A 16,627-nucleotide genomic window follows, 5' to 3' on the forward strand; every position below is an offset into this window, starting at 1 on the left:
GCGCGGTTTTTAAGTGTCATTCACTCATTCATTCACCACAGATAAAATATATGAAGTGCTGTGCGTCATTGAATACAGCTAGCAGAGCAGATAGACGATTGGTCGGTTATGGTTTAGTCATTTAATTTAAATAAGAAGTCTTTTGAAAACATCCCATCGTATATAGGTAACAAACATTTTGTAACACCATCTCAGGTACTTATCATACCAAAACACTCAAAATATACAACTGCGTCAAAAATTATTATAGTTTCAAAGTAGCTTAAAATGGTTTAAAAACATAACCGACAGATATGATAAACAAACAAAATAATCCTATTGAATATACAAAATTATATTAAAACAAGTCAAAAGTAAATAAAGCTTGGCTTAAAGGTAATTATTAATTTTCATGAGAATATTATTTATTATAATATCCTTTCACATGATAATAGAAGATTATGAACTTATTTTAACTTGATTTTGCAACAATACCTAAACGAGATAATTTTGCTTACTAAATCTACTAAGATGTTTTAGATTATAGTTGAGTTTGGATCGTGCAACACTAGAAGTTCGTAACGAGTTCATCATACTATCATCATTCAACCATCATTCATTCCGTAACGTGAACGGAACGCGGTTAGTGGAAACATGTCTGCCGTATGTGTTATTTGACGTAAATATTGACGAAAATCAATTTTCTGTTTTCATTTTCGTAGTGATTATCGGTGCTATTTCGTTTTATAATGTGTGTGGATGTGCAGTGATCCGTTCATATGAGGCTGCTATATAAAACTGGTCCAATGGAGTCCCTAAGAAAGTGGTTCTACAAACCGAAGGTACGTCAACACTTTAAATCGTAATTATATCTTCAACAAAGGTATTTTATGGGTAAATCAAGTAATAAAATGCTTTATTAGAGCTTGTATTTGTGGTCAATGATCTTAAAAGTGTTTCGCAGCAATGGTTTATACGAATAACGATGTACCAGTTGTCATTCTTTGTTGGCTTAGTTTGAGATGATTCAGGCAATGTTTCTGTTTGATTTTCCTACTACCTACCATTGTTCTGATTATTAATATGGTCAGAATAGTTTCCTATTGCCATAAAGGACGTTAAATCTCTAGGGTTTGATTGTTGGCCCTTACGTCATATGTTTAGTATTGTATGATTTCTGTTCGACGTGTATGTTAATGAGTTTACAATAGTAAATAAGTTTGAATTTAATGTAGTGAGCGTCTCAAGCGCGTATAACATGCAGAACAGTATACGTTGAGGCCATTATGTAAAACAGTTGCCTCTATTTAGCCTGATTTACAGGTTTGTTTTGCGACATTTGTTTTGATAGCATTGTAAAAACATTTGGCGGAGTTATTATTTTTTTTGACCGTGTTCGTTACCTGTGGTGTTTTTGTCCTGCTATCGATAGTTTGCAGCTATTACAAACTGTTTACCAACCTTTTTGTGAGGTCATAAGTAACATTAACCACAAAATGTTCTCTTTATTTCATATAAGTAGGTATAGATACAGGACATGTTGTAGAGTTAAAGTAAATAGCAAAATAACTTTACTCCATATTTCAAATTGAAATAAAATTTCAGAAGTAGGTAATTAAGGCCACAAATGATTGATATTGACAAATTCACAATTATCTTTGTATGTAGGTATTATTGTGACATATAACGCCATAAACAAAGCAAGTAAGTACCTATTAATGTTTTAATTTACTAAGTGAAGTCTTTGTGTAATGTTTACTTTATTGTCAATTCTTTCGGGAAGTCCCACCCATATAAAATTATGTTTGGAAATTACAAATCATTAAAATGTACACTTATTTGTGGTTTAATGTAAGTTTCTGATAACTAAATAAGTAAATGTATGAGATATTAATTAAATAATAACTTAAAGATGTTTTTTTATATCACATGTCATGTAAAAATAAAAGCCCATCAAACTGAAACTGAACTAAATTTTTTCTGAATATCCAGTTTTATCAAAGTGGAAAGTTGAAAAAAATGTTGAAGTAAAGTAAAAATTAAGCAATTTTCAACCTTATTGACATTACACGTTTGACAAGTATTCTTTGGACAAACAACCTTCACAGTCCTACTCATAGATAATAATTATACAATAATTATACAAACATGTACTTAACGGCTATTACTTAGGCCCTGTTATGAATAACCGCTATAAATTATTGTTTATTATTTGTTCATAATTATTTTTGTTGTGTCATCTACCTACCTATTCGTTATGTTCTATTTTCTATTTACAACAAAAATGAAAAAGGTATGTTACCAGTCCTTCCGTAGATATCTTTGTTAGATATTCATGGAACTTTTAATACTTTTATTTTTTGTAAACCGTTAAAATAAATTGTTAAAATTGTTGTTATATCTATGCATATCAAGATTGTTTGTTGAAGTTATAGAAATAGCAAGTATTTAATTTTTAAACCTTGTTAAGTAATTAGTACCACCACCCACAAACCCTGTATACAGGGCTCTCTACTCAGTTATCAGACTATCAGTCTGGTATGATGTGTTCACCGCACTACAAATAAGTAATGTAATTAGTCAATTGATATTGAGCATTGTTTTCATTCAAATTATTCAACAAATTATAATATAAGCTTAAGTGAATAAGGTACCTGTAAATATACAACAATATACCATACCATTAGGTAACTATACCTATCTACCTAGTATGTCTTTAAAGTAAAACTTTAAATACTTAAGAGAATTGTTATGGAAAAGTAATGTCACATTTCATTAAAGATATCATAATAGGAGCGTGATGCTTGAACCATTTTGCTTAGAAACACATAACAAATACCATTGTGACAAGAAATTGGCTTATCTTTGTTTATTTACGGCAGTTGTCAAGTGACTAGGTGTGTAATTAAACTTATTAACGCATAATAATTAAAACATATGACTGTATTATTATAACTGTTTAAGTCTTGCATTGCTTGTTTATTATATAATAATATAATACGGAAATTAACGCGAATTCATTCGCATTTTCTCTTCTAATGCCTGTTGTTTCGTCGCGACAAAGGAATCAGAACTGTGACCACGGCCAGTGTGTACTTCTCCGAAATGTTCGCTTCCCGGGCGTAGGGGATACAATTTCATACATAAACCAAGTAAAAAAAGGCATTCCAAGGTATAATGCGTGTCCGCGTTAGTTACCATAGTAAGAATATAGGTATAGAGTAATCAAATAATATTTTTATTTGTTGTCTAAAGTGCATATTGCAACTAAAATGTATAATTTTAGATATCTTTCATATCTATTTATGATATGTTATCTTTTCTTTAACCGCTATGAATCACAATAGCGTCATAAATTAATTTCCATTTCAAAATAACAATTGCTCATAATTTTGTCACTTTATTTGTTTGTTGTAGAAAGTGATTAGATAGGATTTTGTAATAAAAATGTTTATTTTATTGACCATTAGTACAATTACCATTATTTATTATAATTAGATAGAAATAATGATTACAAATTATTAATTTTGTGATTGAATTGAATGCGAAACACTACTGTTGCATAAGGCGTTTGCTATGCAGAAAGAAGATTTACAGGGTCAGGAGGGTAGGTAACTACCTAATTACGTACTTTCTTTTAGAGCTTTTTATTAGGTAGGTATTATTAAACACCTATAGGACCTTATTCATAAAAATATATGAAGTTATGAAAGGCTTATAAAGTGTTTTGTTTCTTTCACTCCTTAGCGAAATGAAAAAGAGAAAACATATTGTAGTAGCTTTATAACTAAAATAGGTTTAGAGTGTGTTTATGAATAAGAGGGATAGAATAATACGAAAACGTATTCATCGTAACGTAATAATCGACATAGGAGTAAGTAAGTAGTCCCATATCGGGAGTGTTCATAACTTAATACCGTAAATTATGAACACTCATGAGAAAAATCCAGTGATTTTATTATCAATCAAAAGTCACACAGTTTGGAAGAAGCGATAATTTAAACATATTAACGCGAAAGCAGGATGCGTTGATTCAATAAACTTTCCTTTCGCCTGCAGATATTGAATTAAACTGATGAGTACTTTATAACCACAGATGATACATCCTTATTACGATTGACAAATTGATCTGTGCACTTGGACCAAGGCCTTTGTCCCGTTGTGGTACAATTATCGTACAATTAGATGACGAATACGGATTAGTGTACCGATTCACACCGGTACCGTTCGCTCTTTTGTCATTTTAAGCTCATTTGGGTCATGTGATTATCATTTTACTTATTTACTTTCAACATAATGTCGTCTTTCCTGGCCTTTCGGAGGTGTTTGAACAGTCCCTGGGTTAAGACGAAAGGACATTTTTTTGGTATACGTAATTTATGTTTAAAGTAAGTTGGTACGGTCATTTGCCTTATAAAATACGTGTTCTCGCGTTTAGAGATGTCTTTACTAACAAACCTGTACTCATTTTATAAGACAAAGACTAACAGTTAATTATCACGTAATAAATCGTATCAAAAACTTAAAAAAACAGTTCCAGCCAGTAATAAACATGCGACTTCTTGAGTTAATTACCAGCACATCATAATATTTCATAACATTTATGTTTTGACGTCCAACATCAAGCGAATTCACTTATCATTACATTTGCAAACACACAATGTTCTTCGCGATCGATTTATTATATTGCTATCCTTAATCCGCGTTATCGGATTGTGACGTCATGTCGTCTGTCCTGCTTTAACTAACTTGATTGGTTATTTGCGTCTCACTCGCACACTTTCACTTTTTTTTCACCGCTTTCCCAATAGCGAAACTCGGTCGTCTTTGCCAAATGTTTTGCGAATGATGCCGTCTGGCCATTCAACGATTAAACTTTGTGGGTGTCTAGAGACTTTAAACGGGTTTCTTGTTCCATTGTTTTGACTTTTTTTAGGCCCATTGTTCGTGTTTCGTGGTATCCGTTACCTGAGTATTGTGATTTTGGTAAACAGTTAATTTTTTGGCAACACATTTTACAGTAATCAGCTTCGGTCGGAATTTCTTTTTTTCTATTTTGGTCTTCGATATAAATGTTCTTCCTATATTTACTTGATATAAACACGCGGCAGCTAATAATAAACGAAACACGAAGTGGAAGTTTGTAAATAAACTTTTTAATTTGGTGACGCAAATAGAAGTTTCTCTTTGGCCAATAAAAAACGAATCTGCTAATGCTTTCGAGTTGAAACTTTAAACGAACGTAGCTAAAAACGTTATTATTGCTATAGATAGACGTTTCATCATCATGTAAATTGTTTGTTGATCAAATCCTTATTAGTATGGGCTGTTCGATGGGCACATGGTCGCGGTTATCTGGCACGAGATAATAAATTGACGTAAAAACCGCGCCTCGCCTGCGGGTCATCACATTACACTCCGGTTTTAATAGTACGCTGCGTGTATTAGTAAACATTGTACCGTGCCATATGTTTAGTGCACGTTTTACTCATAGAACGGATAAAATGCACTCATCCATACTATTCCATACTTCTATACTTGATTACTTTATATTACTTTATAATATTATAAATGCGAAAGTAACTCTGTCTGTCTGTTACTCAATCACGCCTAAACTACTGAGCCAATTTGCATGAAATTTGGTATGGAGATATTTTGATACCCGAGAAAGGACATAGGCTACTTTTTACCCCGGGAAAATGACGCATTTCGGTGGGAAAATTCAGGTGGCGGACGATGTCGCAGATAAAAGCTAATCTTAAATATATTTAAAACTAGTCCCAAGTAAAAAGTCAAATTGTAGAGTTTTATCTGTATTGCGTAAATCGCGCTTAATGAGCAATTAGCGAAGAGGATTGCAGATTCTGAAAATCAGCACTACTTAATTTTATTCTCATACACCAGACTGGTAAACTAATCATTATTGTAGGCTGCTGTAATTTTTCTTTTAATTAGTCTGCATTTTTACCTCACTTTACTAATTTGGTTCACATAAATAGCAATTAACTAAGCTAATACCTGTATTTATGTCGTGTGAGGGGTTGTCCATGAGACGCCTTATCTTGAACCAGTCACCGACCTGCGTCGATCCAGTTTCCTGCTGTGGAATTACTAGTATCAAGAAGACATCGGTAATCCTACGCAATACTTCCCATTACTAAATAGAGAAAAGAGATAAACCCGTTCTCAAAATTATATTGTCCAAAAAATTATCTGTTATGTCAATACAAAGATTGGTTAGATACCTACCTACGTAGATTTGAAAGAAATCTATTAGCCAGCTAGGTATTCTGTATGAGACCCTTTACTTTCAATAGGCTGTAAACGGCTATATGCTGGAGGCGGATACCAGACGTTTTGGCATGAAATCTATACCTATTTATCGCTTAGGGCTTGATCGTGATGATTCCAGATTATTTTAACGATTTGAGTTTCTTATCCTCCTCTCTTGAATAGTCCCAAATCCAGCGATGGTTCCTTATCTAAACTAGGTAGCGAATTTGAGCTACTCATGTTCAAGACGTTATCACAGCGATTCATTAATCATGCAATCGTTGACACGCATACGGATTCTGCGGAAAATTTACAAATACATTATGTTCTAGATATCTAGGTCTAACAGAGACGATTTTGTTTCCTACTGGTAGAGTTTTTAGATAATATTATGTATAGATTTTTGTTAGTGGCCTACTTTCTGTTTGATGTTGGTAAACACTTTAAAATCTAGATTTTCTGATTGTTGCCAACATTTACAAATATAACTAAATGCATAAGTAAATAATTACCAAGTCAATGACTGGGTGACTTTGTATTGTTAAAATGTAAAGTAGGTACCTAAAATGTTCCTGGTTTGTTTTTGACCAAATCTACCTACAAAATACTATTGCCCATGGCTCCAAATGTATCTTTTAAGCTTTTGTCCTTCCCTAAAATATATAATATCGCCTTACCAAATTGAATCCAAATTGGTAAAGTCGAATTGACGCAAAAAAAAACTATGATATACAAACTTTCGCGTGTACCTAATATTAATTAGAGATTAGTCTGTATGCCCTTTAGAGTCTTTAGTCTACGCCTACGTTGCTTCCTAAGCGCCCAGCGACAATGAAAGTACCGTGACGATAAGATCATATTTAACTACTTTTGTAACACCTACGTTCAACCATTTATAGAAACATCCACGAGGAAGAAATTAGTTCTTAATGTAGGATGCTACCGAGAATGTTCTTCAACAGTACAAGAATTAGGTACTTATCTATTAATATACTATTCATGTAGGTTTAGCGGAGTATTACAATTCTTTGGCATTGATTTCGATCTACGATATATCACAGCCCTGATACGAATCCGAATTAGGTAGGTAATCATTGAAAAATCTTTAGATAGGTACTTATACGGTAAAATGACCAACAGTTTCTGTACCCTATTTTGTTAAAAGTACTTTAAAACGTCATATTTTTGATTCTACAATGATTTTGGAATCCGGTACTGAGGAATCGGCCATGAGGATTACGAATACAATGAACTAAACGCATTCAATAACAAAGAATATTATCAATATGCTACTGCTATTGTCTTTAATCAAAAGATTATATTAAAATCTACATAAGCAATTACTAGGTAGGTATTTAAAATGATACAAGGAACACTTAAAATAGATTAATTAGTAACTATTATAATGACTGTACAATAACCGATATCGTTTATTATATTGTAATTATTTGTAATCTTTCAAACACTTATGATAATAAATTGTTGCAATACGCAAATCGTGAAGTCATGCAAAGTTTTCCATGCATAAAGGTCCCTACCATATAAATTTTTTTTAACATAAGACTAGTAATCCCGTATCTACCTGAGTTGCATGAACGTCGGGATTCATGATGGCATAAAAAAACTGAAATGATATGACAAGAGCTACCTTTACTAAAGGTTTCCTTCCCTATCCTTATCTATTATAAGGTACGTGGCGAATAAACCATACTGTTATGAATGTTTAAGTATTAATTTTTCCACAAAAAATGCCAATCATTCACGTTGATCAGAAAGTGCACGTACAATGATGTCAGTCCGTATATTTCCTAGACTTCCTCCTGTATCAGATTTCTTCGTATCAACTCAGATAAGATTCTGCATGCGACGTCTCGCGTATGTATGCGGCCTTTAATGAATGCGAACAAGCGAGATTGTTATTCGACATACTAGCCATTATATTGCTCTATGTAATAGAGGAATGACACGACGCACACGCAGAGATTTTTGTTATGTCATCGTTTGATACAGTGATATATTGCCTACTGTCTTTAGACTGTAAAAAACTTTACTGTTAGTACATTTCTAAATATTTGTATTTATGTCGACGCGTCACGATTGCTGAGGTGATTAACACTTACCTACTTCGGCTTGGAGTAAACGTCCTATCTCTTGACGAAAGCAGCCATTGCTTTCGTCAACGGTATTAATAAATCTGATAGTCTATCAACATGATGACGTAGGACGGTTCATTGATACACGACTTTTCGTGTATTTTTCCGGTTCCGATGTTAGTGATCTCAAAACATCTAATTGATGACTTATTGAGTTCTAATTGACGGAAGGATTGCTTTTGTAAATATTCTGATCCATTGCCCGATATGTGTATAACCAAGGTTTATATGTTTTCAGTCTCGACGGTCATGTGATCTCATTGTCATTACATTGAAAAGCGATGAAATATAAGCTTTATTGAGATAAAATGATGTCATTCAGTATTGTGAAGCAAATCCGTTGCGAGAGAAATGTTTGTTCCGGGCTCAGTAATTTATTGTTATGTTATGTTGACAGATTACGTCTGCACAACTTATGTAACATCAATTACGAATTATGGGAATTAATTGATCAATTACATTTCAATTAACCTGTGAACTTGTTACTCGTAGAACATAGGCTGTTTGTTGAATGTTTCGATTGGCCGCTGATGGTTACGTAGGCAGATGTTCGCGTAATATACTTGACCGTCGACATCACGTGCTCACCGCGGGACTATCAAAGATCCTTCATGCACATAGCAACTGTGTATAGATCAGCCACAAAGGCCGTATGCAGCTGTTGTAATGATAATTTCGATGTATCTTTAGGGACAGATGCAATATCTTCTGTAGTCGGTAAAAATGTGTAAGACATGACCTCTTTTCTAGCGGTCGTTGTAGGTTAGTATGTCAGAAGGTAGACAATAGTATTGTTGCCTCTTCATGACATTTGGGAATTTCTTCAGAATCTTAAGGCCGTCGCGTATAGCCTTCACTGTATGAATGTAGGCAACTTGACGCGCTTGAACAATGCGAATACATGTAAATGTTGGTTATAAACAGACTTTAGTTCTCAAGCAATTCTGACGTTTTAAGTGTCTAAAGTTCTTGTTACTTTAGACTACGCTTGAGTATTTTATAGTTTCGATTTTAATATTATGTTTGTAGTTATTCCTCGTTGTTTGTTGTAACACATCGTAGTAAATAAGCGTGTTATATTACAATAATATTGTTCAGTTTGCTTTTAAACATCAATATTAACCCATAGACATATGTAAACGGTAAACGCTTTATCCAAAGGTACCTTTATGATAAATTTTATTCATACAACGTAAATTGCACGCACATAATAGACTTTTTTGCTTTTGTATCGTAATTCAAGTTTATTGAACGCACGTCCATCACGTTTTCTGTGCAATAACACGTAAAATATGGTAATATCAGTACTATAATAGAAAAAGAAATGTTTTAATTTAGTGTTACTATCGAGTCAAGGACCTGTACAACAAAAGGTCATGGGTGTCATGACCGGTAAGCTGAGCAGGTGAAGTTGTCCATTTGTTTTTAAAACCGCTTTAAGTGTAAATGTCAAGAACCCCATTTGCTGTGAAATGAACATCTCAATATAAAACTCGAATTTGATAATGAAACTACATTTTTTCGTATACCTAGACTCTTTGTTTAGGAGTGATCATCCGTAAACTTATCCAAGAGGTACCACTTACCAACATTTTTACATGTGTAAGAACACACGTAAAAATGTTGGTGAAATGTGTGTGTACGAAACTCTATAAGTTTGGAGGTAGGTACTGCCGATGTGCAGAAACAAAAATTCCATTATCGGACATTTATGTTGCGTTGTATACGAGGGGCCTTATATTATACTTCTCTACGACTCATCAGCTACTCATCAACGTAATTTCAGAGGTCCAATAGCCTTGATCCAATGATTGTGGCATGCGACCAAACTAACACCAATAAGAATAATACAGCTCAATGACCCATCGGAGATGAATCTAGAACTGAATATACCATACACCTACTTGACTTTCAATTAGATTGTCTGTGAGTCATACTGGCTGCGTATCATAATAAAACTTCTAAACAACTGGCTTGTAGGTGAACCGAATGCCAATGTCGAGGATAATTAGTAGCGCTACGTCTTTTTATATTAATTTACTAGTTTTCAAATGCCTGATATCATCGGGGATAGAATCTAAGGGATATTTTATTATGTTATGGCTCTGCATAGCAAAATTAGATACATAAAGGTAGGTATTTTTTTTATTTACATGCACTTCAATTTAAATTGGTATAACTGAAGAGTTTCATACCGGGACTGGATGAAATATGTCATCAAAATGCGACATAGCATTGATGTATCAAAACAGCTGATCGTCTTGCCATGAGTGTTGTACATGCTGTGACGCTAAGCGATTATTCCTGTCTCCAAGGTGCTCCTCCAATTAATTTTATGACAAAATTTAAACTTGAAACTCAACATTTAATATTATTTATCGGTATTTTTAATACTTGTTGCTGATCTCACAGTGTGACAGAAAAAACCGCCTATTTTTAGATCCTTTATATTTTCCTGGAACCGAAAAGTACTATTAATTGTCTGGGGAGAATTTTCTGATGCATGGTCTGTCAGATGACAAAAATAAAGTGGTTACTATAGCTATGTATTCTTCGTTTCTAATGTTGGGGAAAACCTTTTGCTACAATACGACTTACCGCGAACCGTCATACATTTTTAATAATACATTTGTATAGTATTATAAATAAAATTAGTTAAAAGATATCTTGATGGCTTGTCTAGACAGGTTTCATTCTATTTCGGATAATTCTATCACATCCACGCTCAGTTTTTGTGTTAGATCAACATTTTCTCGGTATCTGTCTTAAGGCAGTGTAGGCTGTTTGCGTAGGCTAGAATATGTTATTGCAGAATACACGTATGTTATTATGTCATATTATTTTATTATGTTATAACATTGATGTCTTCTTGTTTTAATTAATAACTTTCATATGTCTCGAAGCTTAGATTTTCGAATAAAAGATCTTCGTATGGGATAATTTTGATCTAAAAAGTATATAACTTGCCTGTACTTGCTTCTTCTGTATTACGGAAAATGTCTAAATAATTTGGTACATTTCTTGTGATTCGATCCATTTTACAAAAACATTCTGCGACTATGAATAGGTTTTACTTAAATACCTAATGACTTGTTATTTACTTAGCAGTGCAACTGCGCAGGCATCACATGATATTACAAGATTTGCTTGTTAACTCAATCTTGATGCGTTATTTTCTGACGACCGCTTGTAGTAAAATCTTCCTTTGCTATAAGGTAAATGTATAAAAATAATCAAGTAAGATCCGGTTTCTTGATATCAGATGGGTTAAGTTTGCTATAAAGGAAATCCCATTTAGTTTTATAGTCTGGAAATTACGTATATTTATGAGGTCTTTATACATACGGTTACTATTGTGTAATGTTTGGTTTAAAATTACTTGTTGGAGTGTCGAAACTGGAAACTCCAGTGTCGGCAAAGGGCTGGAATAAAAACATCAGTTTTCCTCATGAACTACATTTCTATTGTGTGTCAGTAGCCGCGTTTTGTCCAAATACTCGTAGCCAATGTGTTGTCATAGGTCTGAAATTGCCCAAATATTTTTAGCTTCGGGAAATCTTTACAACAACTTGCTTCGAATGTGCCAATTTTCCTCATTATTCAAGAAATACCAGTTATTGCAGTATTTTTATTGCTTTTGAACATTGTTTTAAACGGCTGTTTACTTGTTGCCCCCATAGCGTGTTTTGAATGGGGAATCCCGCCATTTTCCTCGTCGACTATGTCGTATTTTATTGAATGCAATGCAAAACGATCGTTAGGTTGCCAACACGAATTGAGATATACTGGTTGTTCGTGCCGTAAATACAGTTAATCACATATTTAGTTATCTGTAGTATTTTCTGATCTGATAACAATAAAGTAGGTTAAAGGAAATGCAGAGAAACTCACTCAATAGCCATAAACCGATTCTTAGAAAATAAAAGGAAATAAACAAAAGATATTACGTATTAGAATAAAATTGTTACGTAGATGACTGTTGGTGTGTGTAATCTGGAGAGCGTAACAACATGGGTTTACCAGCAAGCCATATTCTTACTCTCCAGGATGCGAAATCTTGCAGATTTACTTGTCGTATTGATATCATAATTGTGGATTCCTCAATAAAGAAAATCCAATAATAATAAGAATAAAGCTAAGAAAGTGCGTTACACTACCTTCATATAAGCGTTATTATCAGTGATCACAGACTTAAAAATAGTGGAACTTACTATTTGTCGCATAAACTCCAAATTCATCTGTCAAAACCATAGCAGATCCGCTTGACAAAACAGTTGAATATTGTTATTTTTTAGCCATCCCATATTCCTGTATCCAATTGAGTTTCTTATCTTTAGAAGCCGTTATAAATGGATAAACTGCAATGAATTTAATGGACACAAATCACAATAGAGCTGTCTGCTTCATCTGTTGGACAGTTTCAAGGTGCCAACTGCATGCCGCGCAAGCCGGAAAATTGCCGCCACGGGCTGTCGTCATCCAGAGTTGCAATTTTCCGGCAATTGTTGCATGACTGGCTTGTTTCAACACGTTCAAGTTCACAGCCAACGTTGTTTAGTTCATTACTCAATGTATTATTAGAGAATCGTATTTTAAAGTACTTATTTTCTTTAGTTTTGCCTTCTTTTAGTCCAAATCGGATAGTCTTGTTGTAATGTTAAAAATACTCCATTTCCGGTTCACAGCAAATCATTGTTCCAAATAACATCCCGCTTATCCAACATGTTGAGATAGCGAATGATATACGCACTCGTAAAAGAGCGATTCTAAGCACTAATATGCAAAGCGACAAATTGCTGTCTACATTTCGCGCATTTTTGCGATATCCTGTGATGATGCCAACAATAGGAATGGTTTATTTTCTGTTTACAAATTAAAGCGTTTAGTAGGTAGTGCCTCTTTATTAATTTATCAAAAGGCGGTCTGCTAAAGTCATGATCAACCAAAGCCGTTTACAGAACGCAATGACACCATGACCCATTTTCGTCTGTTGGGCAAGATCTCGCGCCAATTTGTTCCATGGGATTGCAACCGAGTCTGTTTTCTCTCTTTTAAATATAATAACACTGTTATTCTCCAAATGAGAACCGATATGAACAATGTCAGGGTGTTGGACAAGTTGCCATATTTGCAAAGATTTCACACAACAAAACCTGTCTGCTTGCAGATGTCCGTTTCAACAAGCCATTGCGAAACCAATGTGTTTACATTGCCACTGAAATGACTCACTGATCCTACGGCTGTCGTCACTGTAACCGTCTTGAACCTATAGTTTGTGACAAACGATTTGCTGTTGAGTCTTCATATTGTAAATATAATTGGTTGAACTTCAATTACTAAGAATATAGACTTGTTTATATTAGCGTAAGGAAGAAACTCACTCTAAATTCTGTTTAAACGCTTGTGCTATGACCGAGTCATACTATAACATGTTTAATTAGAACGCATCTTCCTGTAAGCAGACAGTAGATTAACTCATCGACTGCATTCATACTGCATATTGATTGAAACTTGAAAGGTCTCGCATGTTTCCTCACAACAGTTGTCTGTTTACAAAGATGCGCTCGCCGCATCACGGCTTCCGTCATTATGTAGCTCATGGCCGTCATACGAACTGTCAAAAGCCGTACGAAGAATTAGAACGCGCCCAATTTCGTGCATTCTAAATTGACACTCATTGAATCTGTTTCTCGGTCAATTTGTACTAAAACATAACGTTTGTTTATATCTGTGAAGTGTCTGTCGGTAGGCTAGGGTTTTGCCGATTTCGCGATGTTCGACCGCTTGGACTGAGTCCAATCGACTTGACCTAGTACGGAACTCTTGTTAGATTCTCGATAACTGATAGTATGCTCGTATTTATTTTATCATGCAGTTTTTGGAAGGTATTTTTTGTTTTTAGTTTGACTGCAAGCTTAATAAAAACGAATTAAGTACTTATTGTTACTTGATGATTTAATAACTATCACCACCGTGTACAACAAAATATACGGACCAGAATACACAATGTAAGTTTTACAATCTCATTACTGCACCAACCGTTTATCTCAACTTTATGACTACACCTGTTTCAGAACAAATTGCGACACAGAACAACAATGACAAGTTTCTAACAAAATCATACCATATCATATCTCTCAGTGTAATCCGATTTTACTTTATCGTTCAGTTTTACAAATACGTGTTCGCCATTATCTGATTAAAAGCGATAACTTATTCGTCTTCGTTCACCTGTACCTACACAGTTTCAAATAAAATACGATAAAAATACATCCAACATTTGTTTATTTGCACAACTTGTGTTTATCAAGTTAATTTGCATACACGTCAACGGATTCCATTCAACCTTATTTGTAATGTGCTAAGGATCAAATTTGAATGGCAGCCGTTACATAAAGCGAAGTCGAAAGTGACAAATTCAAGCCGTGTGACGTCTGTCGCCTTGATCTCGCGCCGTTCACTTAATCCTAGTCTTTATTTATATAATATCAAAGAAATCTTTCCACTTACATGTATTCACTTTAATTTAATAAGATTATTACGCAATTGGTTCATTCTTAACAAAATTTGTGGAGTGTTTCCATGTTCTGCGTTCTCGGTTCTCACAAATTGCAGTCTCAATTACTTACGTAATGTCGAGATAAACGTAATACAATTTTGCTCTTTGGCCTTGTGATAACATGCACTGCTTCGAAATAATAGCGTCTGACAACCTAATTTCATGTACTAAGTTACAACTTAGATATTTGAACTGTTATATTCCGTTATGTTATAGGAAATTATATTTGTTAAATATATATAGTGCCTACTTCGTCAAACTACCTCTTTGATAAATGGTCATAGAAATAGAAAATGTAATGATAAATCCTCATTTGTCATAATATCAACTTTCCGAAAATGATTATGGTTTGTTGTAGTTTTACACTACCTATCCATGTATTTACGTTTTAGATCCATAAACCGGCAAAAAACGAAATTAAAGACTAACTAGCTAAAATACTGTTATTGAGCATAAATCTTCATATAAATTATGCGTGACTACAACAAATATTCCTTCAGTATCGTGGTCAAAGTCACTAAACCACCTCGCGACGTGATATATTCTAACACTAAATAATTCCATTAACAAAATGTATTTATCCTAAATATACGGAGACGTCACCGTGGAGGTCGTTCGACAAAGGTCTAAAGGCTCGTTTAGAACTAGCTAGTAAGCCAGTGATATTTAAACCAGTATTATCTTTTTATATTCAACACTAGACTAGACTTTATGTTAGTATTCTATAAAGTTATCTTATTATCTATATCTAAGGGTTCATTACACGATACACCCACATTTGGCACGTGTTAGCACCTGTGTAATAGGGTGCGTGTTTACTGCCATCTACCGAAGTACAAGCTGTTGCGAAGTTCGAAAGGTCATTCCTATTATAATAGCAGGTCATTGCCTTCAATGTAGGCTTAAGCAAATATATTATACTTTATCAAGTAGCACACCAACAAATCTTGTTCACATAAGAAATCTGGTTTTTGTTTTTATGAGATTGAAACCGTTACAAAACATTGGTGTAATGTAGCATCATATCCCATAATACACTTGGGAAATCTATCTACTTGGTATTGTTAAGATAAATTGAATCTTGGCAGCAAAAATAAAAAATAAAACAAGATTTTAAACTTTCACGGACGGTAGAAAAGTCGATTTTAATTTAAATATATTGTTATGGCAAAATTAATAATTATTGTATTGCAAGCAATAATATGAATTGGAAAGTATTCATATTGCATTCCATTAGTGGGTAGCATTAAAGGCTGTTATTAATCAATTGTGTAGCCAGTGAACTGGAACGCTAGAACGCACTCGAACTTGGGTCTATTCTGCGTCAAATGTCCTAGGTTTGTCCTGCCGAAGGTCTTTACGTCAGTTTGGTCTACCGTTTTTATAGTTGTATTCGTTGAATCTCTGCGATCTGCCGTACATCATAAATGTTCTAGCGATGTTTTATTTAGCATTTATATTACTCTTAAATTGACGATATTTGTATCAGATAGAAATACTTTTAGGCCTTTATATTTATAGCCGTATTCGCTTTATGATTGCTATATAAAAATGCTGTATTGGCTATTATATGTATATAAGTCGTATTGGCTTTTAGAAATTACTCACCAATGAAAAGACGATTTGAATAAATATCTTCAGACGCTTTTATCAAGTAATTTGG

The 16,627-nt window shown here is 33.9% G+C and overlaps 1 protein-coding gene across 2 annotated transcripts in view; it reads left to right on the forward strand.

Annotated features, from left to right (window-relative positions):
* The first annotated feature begins 594 nt into the window (after nt 1–594).
* LOC142983444 (lateral signaling target protein 2 homolog) overlaps nt 595–16,627 on the forward strand; it is a 46,011-nt gene continuing 29,978 nt past the window's right edge. For both annotated transcript variants that reach the window (XM_076130316.1, XM_076130317.1), the window contains exon 1: nt 595–821. In XM_076130316.1, the coding sequence (XP_075986431.1) occupies nt 759–821 (63 nt within the window). In that variant the 5' untranslated portion in view covers nt 595–758. The remainder of the gene's footprint in view (nt 822–16,627) is intronic.

The sequence above is a fragment of the Anticarsia gemmatalis genome, chromosome 24, assembly GCF_050436995.1.
Source record: "Anticarsia gemmatalis isolate Benzon Research Colony breed Stoneville strain chromosome 24, ilAntGemm2 primary, whole genome shotgun sequence".
NCBI lineage: Eukaryota > Metazoa > Arthropoda > Insecta > Lepidoptera > Erebidae > Anticarsia > Anticarsia gemmatalis.